Source organism: Microtus pennsylvanicus, chromosome 7 (genome assembly GCF_037038515.1).
Source record: "Microtus pennsylvanicus isolate mMicPen1 chromosome 7, mMicPen1.hap1, whole genome shotgun sequence".
Lineage (NCBI taxonomy): Eukaryota > Metazoa > Chordata > Mammalia > Rodentia > Cricetidae > Microtus > Microtus pennsylvanicus.
In genome coordinates, this window is record NC_134585.1 from 20,373,860 (window position 1) to 20,395,959 (window position 22,100).

The 22,100-nt window shown below is 41.3% G+C and overlaps 1 protein-coding gene across 4 annotated transcripts in view; it reads right to left on the reverse strand.

Moving 5' to 3' along the window:
* Ctnna3 (catenin alpha 3) overlaps positions 1-22,100 on the reverse strand; it is a 1,278,003-nt gene that overhangs the window by 1,009,570 nt on the left and 246,333 nt on the right. For all 4 annotated transcript variants that reach the window (XM_075980084.1, XM_075980083.1, XM_075980082.1 and 1 more), the window contains exon 6: positions 6,074-6,337. In XM_075980084.1, the coding sequence (XP_075836199.1) occupies positions 6,074-6,337 (264 nt within the window). The remainder of the gene's footprint in view (positions 1-6,073; positions 6,338-22,100) is intronic.

Below are 22,100 nucleotides of genomic sequence, written 5' to 3' on the forward strand. Positions count from 1 at the left end.
ACAATACTATTATTCTACAAAATGAACATAATAAACTGCCCCTGTGTTCTTATTAGCATACCCATATATTAGTACATCTCTCAAAACTCATTAAAGAAGTTTTCTTTGCAATAAATGGTAATTAATACAGACAGCCATAATTGCTCAACATGCACAGAATAAGAAACTGTTCTCAGTCCTAAATGGGACATCTATATTTTATTCCCTCTGACCCCAAGGCTAAGTGACAGTGCAGAAGAGGAGGCATGAAGATTTTAAGAGGCAGTGGTAGTGGATGTCTGCGAAAAAACACTATCTGCTGGGCATGACTGGGACATTGCACACATGATCTCACAGCAGCCATGACTGCTCACACAGATCAAGCTAGACAAAATCCCAGCGTGAGTGAGAGAGGAGCTCATGGACTCCCACCCCTAACCAAGGGGCTATTACCAGGTGATGGCCCGTAAAGGGTGGAGTGGTATCTACAGGGATGTGGTATCATAGAAGCTACCCATGCTCTGATACACCTCTATTGTACACCCAGGTACATAGCGGAAGAACTATAGAACTCAGTGACTTTAAAAAAAAAAAAACACAAAACAAAGCACATGAAGTTGGGAAGGAAGAGGGGTCCAGGGAACAGGGCATGAATTATAGGGTAAAGAATGGAAATAGATTTGATCAATACACATAATATGCATGTATAAAATTATCAATAAAAGGAAAATAAAATGTGTAAATGAGTATGTAAAGGAAAGAATATAGCATATCTGAAAATAAAATAACTACATATATGTCCTTCATTATCATCACCTTAAAAACAGATACTAATAACTCTATTATGACTGTAATGCTTGTTTTTTTCTTTCTACACAAGGGAAATATGTGTTAATGGACTTCAAGTTTTCAATGCAATTTTCACTGCTTAATGACATTTTCAAGATTCTATTCATCTACAATGTGACACTTCTCAGCTCTCGTCCAGTCACAAGTACAGAAGTAACGTTCTATAATCCACATTAGCTTTCCAATAAATCAATCAATTTAGGTTGTACAGTGTTCTAATTTAGCTTCTATTTTCTTCACTGGTAAATCTCAAGTTTCATACCCACAACCAGCCAGGGCCCAGAATAAAAGATTTAACAGAAGCTTTAGTGTGGTAGCTGTTGAGTAAGTGTTCTGATACATTTTCACACTATAAACATTTAATGAGTCTGGTTCCCAGCAGAATATTTACTACACCCATTTATTTCCTAATCGTATATTTGCAGGAGCAAAATAGAGCAAAGGTTATTTCAGATCCTCCACCAATATAGCTCCCTGTAAATAATATAAAGTGCAACCATTTAACTCACAGAATTATTGGTAAAAGGTTAGATGTTCAGTAAATTCTGTCTCATCTAGTTCAGACTGCTTTGGCAATTATTTGTAACTTGGATATACTTTTTTCAGGCATTTTGTTCTGAAGCCTATCTTTGACTACAGGTAAATTTCAGCTACTAAGACAGAATTAGGTTCTCGGGAAAATATGTTAGATCTTTTCCTGCTTGTTCAGAAGTAAATGGGCCATACGAGGGGTCTGTTCTTGAAAAGACCCTTCCCCAGGCTCTCGCCTCTCCAACCTCTGCATTCACCTCAAACTGAAGTGAGAAACCAAGTATGTCTCAGTGGAGGAACAATTTGGAAAACTTTGGAGATAAATGAGGTCCTTTGTGGGAATGTCTCTGAACACAGATCTGTTTAACACTTTGGAAAAATGTGCTATACAATTCCACCTGCCCATTCCTCTGGAAAGTTCCACCCCATTACAAGAAGCACTTTCCAAATAGAGACTATTGCTACTTAATGGCCCACGGACAGTGTTTAATCCACCAGGAAAACTTAGTTACATTTATAACTTTTCTGATGATTCATATAGAGTAAGAACCTTAGCATACATTATGCTGAATTTTGATGGAGCACATTAAGTTCTATCTAGGAAAACTCAATACAAGCACATCTACAAATTCTTCTGGAATCAGAACAGCTAGACCCATTCCCCGGCTGTTCCTATCCACTAGCTTTCTGATGAGAAATATACACAGCTTATTTTCTGTGAAGCAAACACAAAATTTTCAATGATAACATTGTAATAATCAAGTGAATAATTTGTGTCAAATGTTTAGCCAGAAGGACTGGAGAAGCAGCAGCTCAGCAGTTAGAAGAGCTTGAGCAAGCATGAGGACCAGAGTTCAAATCCCAGCATCTAATTAACAAGCCGAGCATCTAACACACACTAGTAACCCCAATTCCACTCTGAGAGGATCAGAGACAAGAAGATCCATTATATTTGCTGATTTCAAGTCTAGCCAAGAAAATAAGGTTTAGGGAGAGCTTCTGTCTCAAAGGAATAGTGAAGACTGGTATAGGAGACTCCAGATGCTCTCTGCTGGCCTTTGTGCATACACACACACACACACACACACACACACACACACACACACACGTATGTATGTATATGTGTATACCCTGCACATCTAAATAAATACATACTTAAAACATAAATATGTATAAGTAAATCTCAAAACATTTTAGTCATCTAGAAATATTTTATTTTTACTTTAAAGCTTGGATTCATTTAGAAAAAAAACAAACAAGAAAAAAACTCTCAATCCAAAGGATGAGAGTTTATGTCTCAAGACATCTGCCAAGTAATAGCTACAGATTACTAACCATCTAAATAAAGATATTGTATAAATTGTATATGCATTCAAGAGTGGAACATATGTAAACCCCCATTTTTATTTTAACAGGGGAGCGAAGTAGAGAGTGGAATACAGCAGTTTTCTTTTGGATGCAACTATCTGGAAGGAAAATAGGTATGAGGAGGGCAAACTACATTTTTATTGTCCATGCCAAATGGTATATATAATATATATATAATCAATCATATATATATATATTCAACTTGGGGCATCTCTCTGAAAGCCTACTTCCTAGCTACTAGACAACCAAGAACCATGGACAGGTGATTTTCCATGCCCACTGCTGCAGTATAGCAAACATGCCCACATGTCAGGCCTAGGATTTGCACATTAAGACCAAGTTACCATTTGCCTGCAGATGCCCTGATTTCCCACAGTGGGTAAGCTTGCATCTTCAGAGATGACCTCTATGAAAAGGCGCACATCAAAGCAGACAGACAGGTCAAGATCCTGTGTTGCGAGAGAAACCAGGATCTTTTCAACAGTTCCTTTGACAGTATTCCTTGTTTTCGAAGGAAGTCAAGAAACCAACCCTCCTAAGCAGAAAAGCACACACGGTCTACGTCACATGGCAAACCACACACAGTCTAGTCACACTCTAGGTCACATTCTAAACCCAAGCACTGGCGTAGGGTGCCAGTAAAGGCAACCTGTGAAATGTTAAAACAGCCCAGTCAAGGTTGAAGGCCTCCAACTCAACTCCCCTCTTCACTGTCAAAGTCCATTAGTCGAAGTCGAAGCTTACAAGGGGTGAGAACAGCAGGAGCCAGCAGACAGGGGCAGGAATCAAGGACATTGAACAGCTGGTTCACTTGAGAATACCCGTGATGCCTCAGGTCACAGCCACTGGTGACTGAGATAAAATCCCTCTAAGAACATGCGTGTGACTTACAGACTGCTTTGGGGATGCTAACAGTATCATTGAGAACATTAGGTGACCAGAGTGACAAGGTTTCAACAGACGTGATGTGTTTTAGACAGGACTGTGTGTGGAAGGGGCAAGAACAAGACACGCATGGCTAGGACTTCCCATGGTCTCTAATGGCTCCTTCCTCCAGTAAATAAAGATTCATGTGTTTACCAGTGGTCACGCCATTCCCCTACTACCTGGTATAAAATAATTGATCAACTCCCCAAAGCTTTTCGAACTACTATTGAGTTTCCCATGTATTTTGGTCCCCAAGTTTTATGTTATTTATTTAGAGTCTAACACGTTACTGGTATCTAGTTGCTCTCTTCTGGTATCTGACTCCAGGAAAGGAGATTTTCAATCTTAAAAACCAGGACATCAAGATAAGCATATAACACACAAGATGATTGTGTGTTCTTTACAGAGAGCGAACACTGGATGATGGGAGATTAGTAGTTTCTATTCATTTTTTTTTAACCTATCAGGGAAGAGTTCCTAAACTCTGCATATAACTAGGAATTTTATGCATTTTCACATGGATATAAAAAATACAATAATACAGCTAATAATATTGTATTAGAAGTGAAGAGTCTGTTTAAAGGCATGTAGCTAAAGGGAAAGCAAGCAATCAAACTTAATAGTATTAGTTATCTAATAAATTTACTATGAAATTAAGAGCCATACAGACATTATGTAAGTTGTGCTGATTTTTAAGCCATCAGTAAGATCTTAGTCATTTTAATTACAAATATCTTTTTCATTGTGGAAAAATCTGTTTCCAAATAGTCTCTATAATGATATTAAGGCTGAATATTTACTATGCATTGCTCTGAACAACTATACCTCTACTATGAATTCATTTTATCTGATAACTCCGTGCTGTTGCTGCTGGACACTTGTAAGCAGGACAGAGGTCCATAAATATTGTTGCCAAGGTCACAAACATAGCAAGTGCCACAGCTGAACTATAAACCCAAGAATGAAGCCTCTAAATTTATATCTTTAAACCTCACACCATATTAACTCCCACTAAGGAGTCTCCGTGCTGGACTAGGATAGTCAGTGCTCACTGATATCGTACTTGAAGGCCTGGTAAACCCCTCAACTTGCTCAAAATTGGGTTTCTCATCCACTTATGACCAGGTTTTACCCTCAGCCCTCCTGTGGTTAATGAAAACCTCTTCTATAGAGCTACTCAATTAAACTTTAAAATTAGCTATCCATGCTATATAAGATGTATGAGAGCTCCTTCCCCTTCCAAGCAGAGCCTACAGTCCAATCGTGGACAAGTCCTGCTGACTCGGAGTTTATGACCTAGTTCACCAACTGAAAGACGCAGAAAGGCCTGTATATTTCAGCCTAGTAAGGCACACTCTAAAAACCAATGCTCTCTAAGTACCAATTGTCAGTCGGCCCAGCCTTTGTAAGTCTGTTCCCCAGGCAGACTTCATTCCGTCTCTCGGCTGCCCAGATATTAACTCCTAATAGCATCTCAGATCATGAACCTTGTTGCTAAAGGACTCAGAGTGTGATGCCTGCTACGATTCCTCCCTTTGCTCATGTCCCACACATCTATCCATCCATTCTATTATTATCTAGCTGATTCCTACTTACAAAGTTGAGCCTTGCTGCGGATGTCGTGACCATAAGCGGGGTGGTGCGTGTAAGGGGTAGCTCAGGTTCCTACCATAGTCTCCCGCCTGGTTCCCAGCTTCTCACCTTATTTACATTGACTTTGTGCTCACGTGGTGTTAACATGGTTCCTGTAAGGCATGAGTTTCAGTGTGTTAAAGCCTTATAGAGTCCCAGTTTCTCAGAGGAAAGGCCTGCACGGCCGTCTGCTGCCTGGTCCCATTGGCTCTGTACCCTGGTCTGTGAGCGTCCCCTGTTGCTGGCTCCACCCAGGTTCCTGGCTTCTATGACGTCACAAACACAGGGGCCATGGTGTTCCTACGTTCTCGATCTCCATCTGCTCCTGGCTTAAACTCCTCAAATCTTTAAGGGTACCTCACCCCTTTTTACTATGATATGCGATTTGGTTATTTATAATGACTTGTGTGCTTTTTGCCTACACACTCTCGCTAAAATATAAGCCCTTGTCAGAGGCAGTGACGGGATATATTTCTGGAGCACATACAACGGTGCTGATAAATTTCATACAGTAAATAAATCCTCCACTTTAGAAGTTGATCTACATAAAATAAAAATCTTCACTTGAATCTCAGGCAATTCCCATTGAAAGGCTTCACTGGCGGAGGAATGCTAAATGCGCTGATAGGAAATCTTGCTGTCAATTCGCAGAAAGGCCCAAGAAGGTCATTGAGACTGATTAGAGCTTGATAAAAGTCGGTTTTCTAAACTTCCACTTATAAACCGAAGTCTACTTCTGCTTACTTGTACTGAGACATTTAGTCACATTTTGGTTCTCTCCACTTACCTCCAGCTCATCAAGAGCACTCCCCAGGGTTGCCCCCTGAGGTTCGGAAGTCGCCAGCACGCTGGGGATGCCTTGGGAAGCATTTGAAATGACATCAAGAGCGTTCTGAATCTCTTCACAGACTGTGTCCTTGCTGGCTTTGAGCGAAGCAACATCGGAATGTTCCAAACAAGCTGAACAGATGGAATGCAAGAGCGGGGAGTTCTCCTTCAAAGTGGCCCGCGCCCCTGCAATTTCATCCCTCTGGGCTGGAGATTTTAAGTCCTGAAAAGAAGGGGGGGAAAGCACTCTTACTCTTTATCATAGAAAGAAGACATATTACCTGGATGCTCCCTTGGGGCAAGAGGGGCAGCATGAGCAAGGTGCAGGTACTAAGCAGTCTGCTGGAGTAAACAAGGACCTGGGGAGTCTGTGCAGTCCTGCAGATTCTCAAGTCCTATCGCAGGTAAAGGTCACAATGGTGGAGAGATGTCACTGGTCAGCCATATATGTTGACTCAGTTTGATTTCTATTACTGATATTAAATACTATGACAAATCAACTTAAAGAAAAAATGTAGGTTTTTTTTGTTTTTTTTTTTTTTACTCTTTGGGAGTCTGCCACCCAGCACCCAAATAAATACACAGAGACTTATTCTTACTTATGAATGCCCGGCCTTAGCTTGGCTTGCTTCATGCCAACTTTTCTAACTTAAATTATCCCATTTCTCTCTAACTACATTATGACTCTGGGCTTTTTGCCTTTCTTTATTTTATATATCTTACTTTTCTTTTTATTCCATAGCTGGATAGCTGGTTGTGTGGCCGGATGGCTGGAATCCTTCTCTCCTTCTCCTTTCTCATGCCTCCCTTTCTCTTTTTAGATTTCTCCTATTTATTCTCTCTGCCTGCCAGCCCCGCCTATCCTTTCTCTGCCCAGCTCGTGGCTCTTCAACTCTTTATTAGACCAATCAGGTGTCTGGGGCAGGCAAAGTACCAGCTTTACAACTTAGAATGCAGCATATCTTTGCATCAATAACAAATGTCCCACAATGTAAACAAATGTAGTGCACCTTCAACTAATCTCCCACAACAGAAGAAACAATTCTTTGGGCTCAAAATTCCAGGTTCCCATTCATCATTTCAGGGAAATCAACGGAACAGAAACACAAGGCAGACACTCACACTACACCCATGGTCAAAAGCAGACAGCACTGAACTAACGCGTACATGCCAGTATTCAGCTCTCTTCCCCTACTCTCTGAGAGTTAGAAATGCCCTCTCTAGGGAATGGTGCCACCCACAGTGGGTAGGTTTTCCCTCCAAAATAACATAATGACAGTTCCCCCAAAGATGTGCCCACAGGTCAGCCTAGACAACACTTCACTGAGGCTTCCTGTCCAGGTGAGTCTGGTGTGTCAGGTGGTAACTAAAGCTAGTCATCACATCCATAAGCTCACTAAGAACTCTGTCACATTATTAAGTGCATCATCAGGCATCTCGAATTACTAATATTCTGTTAACCTAATTTTCATAGATAGCAATATTTGCATTTAGCTTTTCACTAAAATAACCCAGGTGAATTAAAAACACTAAATTAAAGTTTTCACCATTCAACTACCCTTTTCTATTGCAGAAATGCTAATGAATCTCTTCTACATTTTTTCCTTGATATTTACCCAACAAATAGTTGCTACGTACTTAGTATATACTAACCCTTCTGTTAGAATTCAGGAGTACAGCTATGAGCAACCCCACCAGACCCTTGATCTCAGGAAGATCATGTTAGTGGACAGGAAATTTCTTGACAAATAATAAACTAGGCAAACATAGAAATAAGTCAGTTTCGAGCAATGAAAATACGAATGAAGCAAGATGTAAAAGATTATAGCAATTGAAGTATAAAAGTGCCTTAGTGTGGGCAGACAGCAAGGCTATTTCTGGGGATACAACAGTTTGAAGTAATTCTCACTGGAGACTATCACAGACAGAGAAGAGATGCTAAATAATGATTAAATTGCTGGTTGAAACTGCTCAGGATGCAGTGAAAAAAAATTGTCAAGCACTACCTTAACCAAGTGATGAAGGCTAGCTAATGTTATCCATGGTGTCATTGCTCACAAATGATACTGCACATTATATACTGAATGTGCCAAATATCCTCATGGATAGATGACCATGGTTCTTCTAAATTGAAGCCTACTGTAGGTGTTAGTGGTTACTTTAACTGATGATACTATGGGTTCGTAGGCTGTCTGTTTATCCTTACTCCGAACCAGTTCAAAATACTTATTCAATATCAAGGTCAAGTGGGATGTCCCTGGATAGACAGGTGTACAGAATTCAGCTCCTCAAGGACTGACACTTACTTAATATCTTTTATAAGTGTCAGATAAAAAAGCACACACAGGATTTCCAAGCCTAAGAGGCATTAAATGCTTCCAGCTGATGAAGAAACTCTCAGATGGGATTATAAAGAAAAGAGAAGACCTTACACATCTATTCAAGCTGGTAGAGAGAGTAACATACGAATTTTAACCCCGGCAAAGAAAATGAAGTATATGTAGAGATTTTAAAGAGCACATAACATAAAAACAGGATGCTCTAAGCTATCTGTCAATTTAATCATTCAACCAACAATTATTGAGCCCATGTTATGCATCAAATACTATGTTGATTAAGGGCTGGGAATGTCAAGAGAAAGTTCTCAAACCAAAAGTATAGACAAACAAAGAAATTTTATAGAAATTGAGGGTTGGAGAGGTAGCTCAGCTCTTAGGAGCAGTTGTTGCTCTTGCAGAGGACCCAGGTTCAGTTCCCAGCACCAACATGGCGGCAAACAACCTGCAATTCCCACTACAGGAAGATCTGCTGCTCTTTTCTGGCCTCTGTGATCACTACATGAATGCGATAAATATACATGCATGCAGGCAAACATTTATCCATATAAAATAACTATTTTTTTAAATTATGTAGAAACTAAAATAAAGTTACAGTATAAAGGAAAATCCTCATCTTAAAGGGGGTTAAAACTACTCTATCAGTTAATTTATTTATGCTTTTGATGGCATAAATGATAAATAAATTAGCATATATCCAAGGTCTACAACATGCTGCACACACAACACACATCATGTAATAATTTCTACAATTAAATTCATTAGCACCACACTCACTATACCTAATCACCTCATATGTGTACATTGTGTGATTACTTAATATGTATTCTCCTAGTTCTTTCCAAGTAAGCAATACATTATTACCAGTTATCACTACCATACTATAATTAGATACCCAGAACTTAGACATCTTAAAACTATCATTTGTATCCCTTAATTAATTTTTTCTCATTTACCTCATGCCCTACTCCTAGCATTCAGCATGAAACACTCTTCTAAATTTTAGACTTCTTTTAGAATACATACAAAACAATGAGATTATCGTGTGTTTGCTTTTTTCTGTCTGTGATCTTGCCCAGCACAGTGTCCTCCAGGTTTATCCATGCTATTGCAAATACAGGAGTTCAGAACAAAGTGAATCTTAGGCAGTGAGAAGAAGCCGTTCTGTAAGCAGTGCAGAACAAAACACTAAACAAAGGAAACAATGACTGTGACAGCGGGAAGCACAGAACGGGGAGGAACAGGCAGGCTAGGAGGCTATGGCGGGTGGCACTACAAACAGAGGAAACATGAGGAGCAAGGTAGCAAGTGCACCTGGGAAAATCAACAGGAGACACCTCCCATGTTAAGCTAAAGAACTCTAAAAGCAACAAGATCACTTGGATATTTCGAAGACGTCTTTGGCAGTAGCCATATGAATAGACTAACAAGGATGACATTGCAGCCAGGAGGCCAGGCAATAGTCCAGCTGCAGGTGAGGAACAATGAGTGTCTAACGCTGGACAGGATCATAGGCTAAAGCAGGAAGGTGTTGTGGGATACTTGTACATTGTGTGAAAATGTATTGCTGTGACTGGTGAAATAAAGAACTGAATGGCCAATAGCTAGGCAGGAGAGAATAGGCAGGACTTCCAGGGACTATGGGAAGAGGAAAGGAAGATTCACCAGGAAAATGCTGGGGGGGGGGGGGGGGGCATGCAGTATGGAAATGAGGAAACGAGCCCCATGGCAGAACATAGATTTAAAAATATGGATTAATTTAAGTTAGCAGAGCTAGTTGGAAACTAGCTTTCATAATTGGTAGTAAGTCTCCATTTGTGGGCTGGCGGTCCCAGCCAGAAAGTACTACTACGGGAAGGAGCCATGCAACCCTGATGAGGTGAAAACCCTAAGACACTGGGAGTAGGAGGTATTCACCAGTGTCTAGAAAATGGCTTCAGTGATTGTAAACATAGAAAGGCATTCACCAAGATGCAAACGCAGTGAGAAGAATGCGTTTGTGGTGGATCAGATGTAAGGTTCGAACCGTTTATAAGTGCAAACGCACTCCACAGTGAGGATGTAAGCTCAGACACAGAGATCTGTCGGTCATCTGCTCTTCCTTGAAGGTCCACGCTATGCGTGAAGGCAGCAGCAACTTCAGACAGTATGAAGGCCACACTGAGAAAGGGAACCTGGAACCAAGCACTGTCCCTTGAATACGTCAATGGTATTATGTGCTAGTCCCAAAGGACAAATATGGAACATGTTCAAATTGCCAAAATGGATATCAGAAAAGACTGAACTTAAAACATTTTACGTTTTAAAAATTAAAAAAAATCAATAACAGAGAGTATAGAACAAGAATTAAACTGTTGATAATAATTCTTTTCATAAGAAGCACTTTAGAAATACAGAATGACTTTTCTATTGTGTAAGTTAAAGGTATGTCTGCCCACCCTTAAGAAGAAAGATTTATATTGAAGAATCCATCATTTAAAAATGCCTAGAAGCTATGAATGAGCTAGGTCACATATTAACAGATTGCTTTACCAAATCTGCAAAACTAGATTAAGGAAGTAGCTTTTCAAATTTGATGAAACAAATCAAAAATATCTGTCAACACTGTTGTCTCCCCCAGTTCATTGTCATTCATTATATGCATGAAAGGCATATAATTTATTATTTTGAATCCCATTATCTAGCAACACAAGGCAAATGAGTTTAATGCAATTTTGTTGTAGAAACAAAAGACCAATAAGCTAAAAGTCAGTCAGATATGGACTGGAGAGATGGAGCAGTGGTTAAGAGCATGGGCTACTCTTTTAAAGGACTCAGTTCAGTTCCCAGCATTCACATGGTGGCTCACCACCCTCTGTAACTCCAGTACAGGAGATCCAGTGACTTCCTCTGTTCTCTGTAGGTACCACACCATGCAGATAAATCACTCATACACATAAAATAAAAGCAAATAAAGCTTTTAAAACAAAATTAGACAAAGATATACTTCAAAGGGAAATAGAGAATTTGGATATCATTATTATTATTCCAAGAAATCTAAATTAGAGAAAGTATCATTCAATCTAGAGAAATCAAACAAATTTGTATATGAAGAACTACAGAAAGTTAAACTACAACTATCTCCACACTAAATCCTAGTGAAACCACCGGTACAGCTACTTTGGAAAGCTGTCTTATAGACCCACCTGGAACTGAGTGTGCACACGTCCCACTAAGCTATCCTACCCTCGGGGGAGATGAGGCACACGTATGGAAATGTGCTCATATGTTCATCAAAAGACACAAAGATATTCGCTGCCGGCTGTTCCCGAGAGTTCTAAACTGGAAACATAGTAATGAGAATCAACAGAATGTGCTCCGTGCAGGAGAGTGAGAAACCCCACACAGGGCATGTGTTGTTTGATTCTAGCTATATAAAGTTTGACTCTGACAACACGAATTCGGAGGAAGAATCAGAATGGTGATTACTCTGAAGGAGTGATCAGGGGAGAAATCTAACTCTGGCAATTCTGTTTCCTTTCCTAGGCTCTAGATACGCCGGAGTCTGCTGCAAGTTTTTACTGAGCTACATACTTTTGAGCTGGGTAAGCTACATACGTTTTTCTGAATGACTGCTGTAATTTAGTTATTTTAAGTTGATGTAAGGGCTGACAAGATGGGTGAATGGGTAAAGGCTCTTGCCAAAGGCCCTTGCCACCAAGTCTAATGACAGGAATTTGATCCCCAGGACCTGCGAGATCCCGAGGGCCTGCGAGGTAGAACAGATTCCTACAAATTATCTTCTGATTTCCACACTTACACACACACACACACACACACACACAATATATTGATAAGTGTAATAAAATTGTGAGATGACTTAAAGCTGAAGGAAGCCATTGAACTAGTATCTGTGCCATGTGCTGTCTCTTTAGCAGTTAACACCGATACAAAGTGACCCCAGGACCACCCCTGTTGAGTGCATTCCCCTTGTTACCGGGGTGATAAGAAAGCTGAATACACAGTCCACTTTCTGCCTGGTTAAAGGAATTGTATTTGAAAAAGGAAAAAAAAATCTGACTACTTGAAAATAAACACAAAAAGAGGAAGTTGCTGTGAGCTGGCTGTCAGAAAGGCCAGAGCCACAGAGTCTACCCAGAGACTGGTTCTGCACACCCTGGGACAAAGCTGCAAGCTGTCCCAGAGTCTCGAAGAATAGTCTCTGCTAAGCTGCGTTCCTGCCCGTGGAGCCTCAGCAGATACTCTGCTCAGCAAAGCAGAGCTACATGCAAATGCCCATGTTTTTCTTCCTGGCATTCAAATGAAGCTTCAGAAGCTAATAAAACCACTCTAGTAACTGGGAGGAAAGGGGCTAAGAAAGAGCAGTGTTTGTTTTCTGGAGATTAGGAAGGCATGTCGCAAGAAAGCCTTGTGCTCTTTGCTATTTGGATTCTCCGTGGGGTTGGCTTCTCTCCCCAACCTTCCCTCTGCCAAGATGCCACATGCTGACTATTTTATTGGTCACTGGGCAGCTTCATGTTCTATTGGAAGACAAAACAGTGTAAATGCACGCTGATGTCAGTGTTTTTCTCCAACATAAATCAGGAGATGGGAATACTGGACCATGACTGACCTGAGCAACAGAAGATATTGAACAAGAACAGATGGCAGAGAAAAGAAAATTATGAAGAGAACAGAGATTCTGGGATCTTATAATCAAGACATCGTTAAGTAGCAGAGAGAGACATCCACTGCTAGCCCATTATATTTTGCTCTAAAAGGTCGAACTCAGTAAAGAGGAGAATAAAAGCAGTGATCATATTCAAATAGGCAAAGGGAAAATCACTGGGTAATTGCTATGGGAAACGCGCTTGGACACTGTAAAGATTTGTCACTCATATTGGTTTAATAAAACACTGATTGGCCAGTAGTCTGGCAGGATGTATAGGTGAGGAGAATTCTGGAAAGAGGAAAGGCAGGTACAGTAACCAGTCAGATACAGAGGAAGCAAGATAAGAATGCCTCGCTGATCAAAAGTACCAAGTCACAAAACTAAACACAGATAAGAATTATGGGTTAATTTAAGCTGTAAGAGCTAGCTAATAATAATCCTGAGATAATAGGCCAAACGATTTATAATTAACATAAGCCTCTGTGTGTTTCGTTGGGGCTGAATGGTTTTGGGACTAGGTGGGACAGAAACTTCCATCTACAGGTAATTGTATTAAGTGAATCTCCAAAGCATATATTGGGCCATTAACATATACCTTGGGTAACTGAAAGACACAAGGCTAAATGCTAACGACTTCAAATAAATCACCTACGTAAACATCACCACTGGTTTGTTTGCTTGTGCCCTGAGATGGGATCTCAGACTGTTCTCCTGCCTCATTCTCCAGGCAAGTTAATCGTCCCATATGGTTATATAGCAATTTATCCTGTTCAACATATTTCCAGAGACTCCTTTTCAAGGAATCCCATGGGGAGATGTAAGAAGTATTTTATGCATGTTTATGAAAAAAAAGAAAAGAAAATGGATAATTCTCCAAAGGCACACACAGATCAATACAAAGGAGTGATAGCAATGGTTCTCAGAGCATCAACCCCATTGAGCAGCCAGGATTCCTCCTTTACCATTGCACATTCAATCGCGTTCTCATTCATGGGCCAGCTGCGGGTGGGATTCAAGACTGGATCGTGTCTCAGTATGCTTTTTATCCAGCATTATTTCTCTACGTTGTCAGTAACTTTAGCATCTGGTCTCAAAGACTGTCAAAAAACAAAAAGATTTTCTTTATGTCCTGTCCTTCTATGGTAACTCAACAGAGAATAGACCAAGGGAAACAATTGTCATACCTAGAATGACTCAGATGAACAAACCCAGTCCTTAACTGAACTGCAGGACAAGACTGATTAGAAACCAAAGGATGGGAACTGGAGACAGAACTGGCCAGGCAGTTTTAACAGGAGACCTGAAAGCAGCTCTTTCAGAAAGCAGAGGTCCTGTGGGCAGTCCTGAGCTTGCCGGGACTCAGGGACTCCAGGAGAGAGTTCTGGTTTCTGGTTCCTTGTTATCTCTTCTCCTACATGAGTACGCCGCCTGGAAGCCGTACCTGAGGATGTGACTGGCGCTGAGGCAGGTACCTGGACCACCTCACTACGCCTCACCCCAGTGTCTGCCATCCTTCTGCTTACCAAAGCTCCCAGACTGTGGAATTGATGGATGGCATGTCAGCCCTGCTGTACCTGCGCTGCTTCCTCTCTGTCCCTTAGGCTCTGACCTACGAATCTATGACACATTTCTTTCTAAAACCCACCCTCTGCCCATGGATTTCATCCTTCGAGTTTCTGAGATGAGGAAGGACCCAGATCCACTAATTCAGTGGCGGCCTGGTGTGGCCTTTTGGTACCCTAACTCCTGAAGTAAAGTCTACCTGAGGCAAGAATGCAAAGCTCATGGACTTCACAGGATCCACATCTCCCCATTTCACTGAGGGCAAAACTATGGCTTGAAACGGAAGTATGGTCCATACCATGATTCAGGGGGCATAAAAACATGTCAGAGATGCATGGGGGAGAAGAGTGAAAATAGCCATTATCAACCTGAACAGTCCCATCTACTTTTCATAACAAAGAAACCTTCTAAATATAAGCTCTTAGTAATGATTGCCTAATGATTGCTTTTCCAGGAGAAATCTTGTTTGGCTTTTTAGTTTAATTCAACAAGCTTGAAACACCTGCTCGAAGGTGTTGAAGCTGAGACTACAGATTCTGGTGTTTATTCTAAGCAGGAGGCATGAATAGGACAGATGTTAGTAAGAGGGAGTGGCAAGGCCCAGGCACACTATAAACTGTCTCCTCAAATTTGGAAGCATCCAGATCCAAATTGGCCAAGCTAAAAGACAGAGAGACAGAGACAGATAGAGAGAAACTGAGAGAGACAGAGAGACTGACAGAGACAGAAAGGGAGGGGAAGGAAGGGAGGGAGGGAGGGGGAAGGGAGGGAGGGAGGGAGGGAGGGGGAAGGGAAGGAGGGGGGGAAGGGAGGGAAGGGAGGGAGGGAGGGAGGGAGGGAGGGAGGGAGGGAGGGGGAAGGGAGGGAGGGAGGAAGGAAAGAAAGAAGGAAGAAAGGAAGATCCCTGGCCTCTGTCCTGATATTTGCCTCACCAATTCAATCTAGTCCATGTTTTATATTCATAGCATATACATAATTGACCTTGGAAAAAAATTGGAAAATAGATAATACATACATGTCCCTGGGTCCAGTGAACCTACAATAAATACAGGTGGCACATTTCCAAGGCAGGAAATCAGACTCATTACAATGGAAATAGCAAGAGCTGACCATAACTACGAGGTCGGAATGCCAATGCAAAACCTCTCCAGCCACAGGCGGTTTCAAGTAGAATAATGAACCAAACTTCAGCTACCAAATGAGGATAATAATTCCAACTTTCCAGGGTATTAATGAGGTTAAATTATTCACTGTGAAATACCTTCCCCACATTTCCTTACTTGATCTAGATCTATGAACAAACTTCAGGCCATGTTGCCTCCCTAAAAATGTTCCTGACCGTCTTCTTCGGCAACAGTGGATTGGGATTTAAGCTGCCAGATATTTCCCACCTTTTCAAGCTTCAAATGCGTAGCTAAATTTTGGGGATCAAAATAAACGCGCCTAAAATAGAAATCGTTGCCTTTTTTATACACACACTTCCCCTTGCCTCGCTGAGCCTGAATGGTGCGCTGATTGCCAACTGAACCGTGAGATGCCCTGAGCAATAACTTCGCTACCTTCTTCTCTTTGCATTTTTCTTCTCTTCGTAGCTGTTCCTTGTCCTTGGTGGGGCACAAGTTTGGGGGAAGAAATGAGTATTTGACTCCTATAAGAATGTGTGCGTGCAAATGTCGCGTGCGAACGTCACAGAAGGGGACACGTGAAGGAAAAACGGTGAGAGCGCAAGCTTTTCTGTTGTTCGGCTTTATCGTGTTGATCTTTTCCTTTCTCGGTAATTCCACCAGAGGCGACTTCTTAAAATTCAAACCTCATCTTCACTCGCCGCTTGACAACTTTCCAGTGAGTGTTATAAAGTATTCACCGGAGAGCTCACAAGTGATAAAGCTCACAGGGGTCACTGTGAGAACGCTCTCTCCCTGGCCCCGTTCCTGCTCCTGTGAGGTTTCTGGGTCCTCTGCATGCGCCGGGCCTGTGGATCCTCTGAAGTCTCCTGGACTCTCACGTCACGATCTGTCATGCCCAGACCCCACTCGTCCGCGCCTCTTCCACAGCACAACTTAACACCTGGAATCAAGCCATTGCTTTCTGCTGTGCTTAGATGTTAACAGGGCTATGTCTCTCACCAAATTGTTTCATTGGCATCCAAAGACTCGAATGCCCCCAATGACTGGCCTTTGTGTAAGAGTAGCTCCGAGTCCTAATGAACGAATAATACCCTTTACCACCAGTAAGGAAGTGAGAACACTGTGAGAGGAGAAGATGATAATTTAGGTATCTGCAAAATAAAATGTCTAATTTTGGAAAATTATAGTTGTGTTAACAACTATGTTTTTTAAAGGTAAGATCTGCTGAGCCTAGCAAGGAATTATCTTGTGTTCCAAATGAAGCTGATGATGCCTGTTTGTAAACTACCCTTGAGAGTGTTCTGGCCAAGGCCTCTTTTCAAAAGCTAGCAATGACAACTTTTGCCACAGGCACACAAGGGCATTATTCAGACCGTAATGCTGTGGAGCTTAGGAGATATTAGAAAGCACCTGCTTTCGAGCACATTCTCCGACAGGAAGCAAGACCTTGAACAGGAGGGGGATAACGGTGTTCCACAGCAGTTACATTTTTTCCAAACGCCAAGCTGGCTGCCCTGCGTTAAAAACTGAGGTCAACAATCTTGCCGTGATTGGGTCTCAACGAGTGTCTACACGGTAGGATGGACAGCTATGGGAAAATATGAGAAAATTACTGCCTGGCCCTGAAGTCTCGTTTCCCCCAGAAATTGTTAGTTATTGCTAGTAAAAGAAATAGGTTAAAACTGGTGAACTAGATAAGAGCTAGTCTGGGAAACATAAAGTATAGGGAGCTTATGCCTCACAGAGAAGTGGCTATTTCTAGATGTGCATGTAGGAGACGCGTAAGGTAACTGAGAGAAGAGTCTGTGGGCTCACTAGCCCTCTCAGACATGAGCTGTGAAAACCTGAGCTCCTCCCACACACAGTTTCCACAGTGAATGGCATTCAATCCAGTTGTTCGAGCCAAAAAAAAAAAAAAATGTTTTAAACCTTAAATGTCTCTGTCTTATATGTTATGTTCAGTCTACTGGGAGAAAAATCTATCCATTACTGTCATTTATTCAGAATTTGGTCTATCACTTCTTTCCTACTTCAAACCTATCTATGTCATTTCCCACACTCCCTCCTCAATATTCTACGTGACAGTTTGGAAGTCTAACGCCCATATTCTCAGGCGTTTGAATACTTGGTCCCCAATTGGTGGCGCTGTTTAGAGGGTATAGCTTTGTTGGGAGCAGTATGTCACTGGGGTGGGGTTTGAGAGTTCAAAACCCCATATCCTTTCTCTGTAAACCCTTCCTCTAATTTCAGATGCGAGCTCTCAGCGGCTCTAGTCAAAACACCTGCCCTGGGCCACGCTTCCCTGCCATAATGGTGATGTTCTCTTATCCCTCTGGAACCACACGCCCCAAATAAACCTGCCCTACTATAGTTGCCTTGGTCATGGTGTTTGTCACAGCAGCAGAAAGGTAGCTAATCCATTCTCCATGCTCACTGAGACCATGTCATATAGACCGCCTTGCTATTTTTCCAAGAGTCTAGTCATGTCCATACTTTCAGCCTTTCCAGTACTGGCGTGCTGCTCTAGATCTATGACTGGACTCATTCTCACTACATTCATTCATTCATTCGTTTGTTTGTTCGTTCGTGTGTGCGTGCGTGCGTGCGTGCGTGCATTCTTTCAATTTGTGTGTAGATGGATGCACGTGCCAGCTGCCTATCCTGAGGGCAGAAGACACTTGCAGGAGTTGGTTCTCTCCTTATACCACACAGGTCCCAGAGACCTCACCCAGCTTGTCAGACTCAGCAATAAGCGCCTTTCCCCACTGAGCAATCTCATTGGCCCCTGCCTCGTTTCTTCTAAGTTTTTCTAAGACTTGTCAGGAAGATTTTCCCTGATTACCTAGTCAAATAGCTCAGCCAACAACTCCAGTCTCAGTCTGCCATATCCCCTTTCCTTGTTTTACTTTCCTCTTATTATTCATATTAATGTATATTATAGTTAATACTTTGGGTGTATTTTCAATAGAATGGAAGTTTCATCAAAGTATAGGGTAAAATATTTATGTTTAATAAATGGATTAGAAGTGGTATTTATCTACTCCTCAAGTCATTAAGTATATGCAGTTAAATATTTAGAGGCTCTTAATGATATATAAAAAAAATGTCTTCTCTTAGGACGATAAAAATGCCAGAGAACGCTTAAAGATCAAAGACAGAGAAGTGGTACAGATATTGATGGGACAAACTTGATCCTCCATTTGATAATTCACTCAAGACTTGAGGAAGCACATGACTGCATCTCAAGACTTAGTTGTGATTTTAATTTCAGTCCTTTTTGATACTCACCAAAAGCCTCATGGAAGCTGATGAGCTAATCACAAGGCAGGTCAACAGCTGGAGCTGACGGATAGCTGTGTATGCTTCGGAAGATGATTGGCATTAGAGCTCAGGCCCCTAACTGACAAAGATTTTCCTACTCAAGAACTAAACACAGAAAAGTACACCGTGGTGTCTACCTCTAATCTTTATTATTGGGGGGAAGGTGGGAGAATTGTGAGTTTGAGGACAACTGAAGAAAACCCTGCCTTAAAAATTAAAGAACAGTCCAGAAAGCCTAGCTCATGCAGGACATTTACTGTTTAGGTTTGCCCGTTTAAACACTCGTGTATCTAGGAATGGCTTCAATCCACTCGTGATACATAAAATAAATTAGCATTCTCACACTCTCGAGAGAAGTATGAATTTAGCACCGAATGGAATAGCAGATGACTAAACACTAGGCTTCCCCCACCCTCTGCTCCTCCCTTGTTTCTGTCATAAATACAACAGATGCAAGATGCTGGAATGAGGACAACCCCAGAAGGTAGATGTTTGCCTCTAATGCAGAAATAAACCATTCAAAATTTCATTCCGCACAGCATGCCAGCGCTAGCAAGAACTCCTCGGTTCCTCTACTGCCATTAGGAGGGCTTTATGACTAAATGTATCACGCAAGTCTCCCTAGTTCAATGAAGCATATGGCTGCCTTTGGTGTTAGAGGTGGCTAAATACCTTTTATAAGTTTATAATAATGGCATCCAAGGCCAATATAAATTGCTACCACATAAATGATTTGGAATAACTACAGTTCCCGCTGAATCTTGAACATCAGTCAAACCTGCAATGCACAGAGGTGTGAAACACAGCTTTAGAAAAGGTAAGTTCACAGACTGCAGCGTTGGCACAGCAGTTGAGAGCGCTTGCTGCTCTTGAGGAAGACCTGGGTTTGGTCCCTGACACCTACACAGTGGCTCACAGCCATCTAGAACTCCAGTTCCAGAGGATCCAACACCTTCTTCTGACCTCTGCGAGCACCAGGCATATACATGGTGCACATACATACACACACATGAAACACTCAGACATGTAAAATAAATAAATCTGATTTAAAAATTGAGATCAGTTCCGAGGACATAGCTGTTTAGCATTAAGTAGAAAAGTACTCTCCGTTTCACCTCTTTTAAGAGCATAGCCCCCAGGGGAAACGACAGACAGCTCCTTATCAGCTGTCCTGAGTTCCTAAGGGTCTGCAATTCCTGCTGCCCTGTTAAGCATTGAACTTTCATCCTCATTTTTATTCACTGTTGGACATGTAATGAATTTGTACTCAGAGTTAAACAATTTCACTTAAAAAAAATTCAACCTGATCAAGGGAATCTATAGAAAAAATAAAAATACAAAAGCCACAGCTGAGATCATGCTAATGACTAAAGACTGACACTTTCCTCCTAAGAGAAACCAATGCCCCTTTCCCACTGCCATTTAACACTACACTAGTACTGTTCACATAGTTTGAGATACAGATACACACACAAAAAAAAAACCACCATATTGGAAAATAAATAGTAAAGCATCCACTATTTGTTGATGGCATGATTTTGTATATAGGTAATTCTCAAGAAAAATCACATACCCAATAAAGATAATAAGAATGGTTGGACTACAGATTGTAAGATAATATTGAAAAATCATGATAGATAGATAGATAGATAGATAGATAGATAGATAGATAGATAGATAGATAGATAGAACACATTTATAATTTTATTTTTTTTGATTTTAAGTATATTTATTTTTTTTAATTTATTTATTTATTAAAGATTTCTGTCTCTTCCCCGCCACCGCCTCCCATTTCCCTCCCCCTCCCCCAATTAAGTCCCCCCCATCCCGAAAAGCAATCAGGGTTCCCTGTCCTGTGGGAAGTCCAAGGAACCCCCACCTCCATCCAGGTCTAGTAAGTTGAGCATCCAAACTGCCTAGGCTCCCACAAAGCCAGTGCGTGCAGTAGGATCAGAAACCCATTGCCATTGTTCTTGAGTTCTCAGTAGTCCTCATTGTCCACTATGTTCAGAGAGTCCGGTTTTATCCCATGCTTTTCCAGACCCAGGCCAGCTGGTCTTGGTGAGTTCCCAGTAGAACATCCCCATTGTCTCAGTGTGTGGGTGCACCCCTCGCGGTCCTGAGTTCCTTGCTCGTGCTCTCTCTCCTTCTGCTCCTGATTTGGACCTTGAGATTTTAGTCCTGTGCTCCAATTTGGGTCTCTGTCTCTGTCTCCTTTCATCGCTTGCTGAAGGTTAACATTCAGGAGGATGCCTATATGTTTTTCTTTGGGTTCTCCTTATTTAGCTTCTCTAGGATCACTAATTATAAGCTTGGTTTATGGCTAGAAACCAAATATGAGTGAGTACATCCCATGTTCCTCTTTTTGCGTCTGGCTTACCTCACTCAGGATAGTGTTTTCTATTTCCATCCATTTGCATGCAAAATTCAAGAAGTCCTTGTTTTTTATTGCTGAGTAGTACTCTAATATGTATAAATTCCATACTTTCTTCATCCATTCTTCCATTGAAGGGCATCTAGGTTGTTTCCAGGTTCTGGCTATCACAAACAATGCTGCTATGAACATCGTAGAGCATATACTTTTGTTGTATGATAAGGCCTCTCTTGGGTACATTCCCAAGAGTGGTATTGCTGGGTCCAGGGGTAAGTTGATCCCGAATTTCCTGAGAAACCACCATACTGCTTTCCAAAGTGGTTGCACAAGTTTGCATTCCCACCAGCAATGGATGAGTGTACCCCTTTCTCCACAACCTCTCCAACAAAGGCTATCATTGGTGTTTTTTATTTTAGCCATTCTGACAGGTGTAAGATAGCATTTGACTGCATATTTATAATTTTAAAGCCAAAATTAAAATTGGGGAAATGATTGCAACTATATAAGAGCGATGGAGATAACAAAAGTACACAGAAATGATCTCTTCTATGTGACCACTGAAAACCATCAAACACCATTAAAGACATCCACTACTTGTGTATCGTATTTTGGAA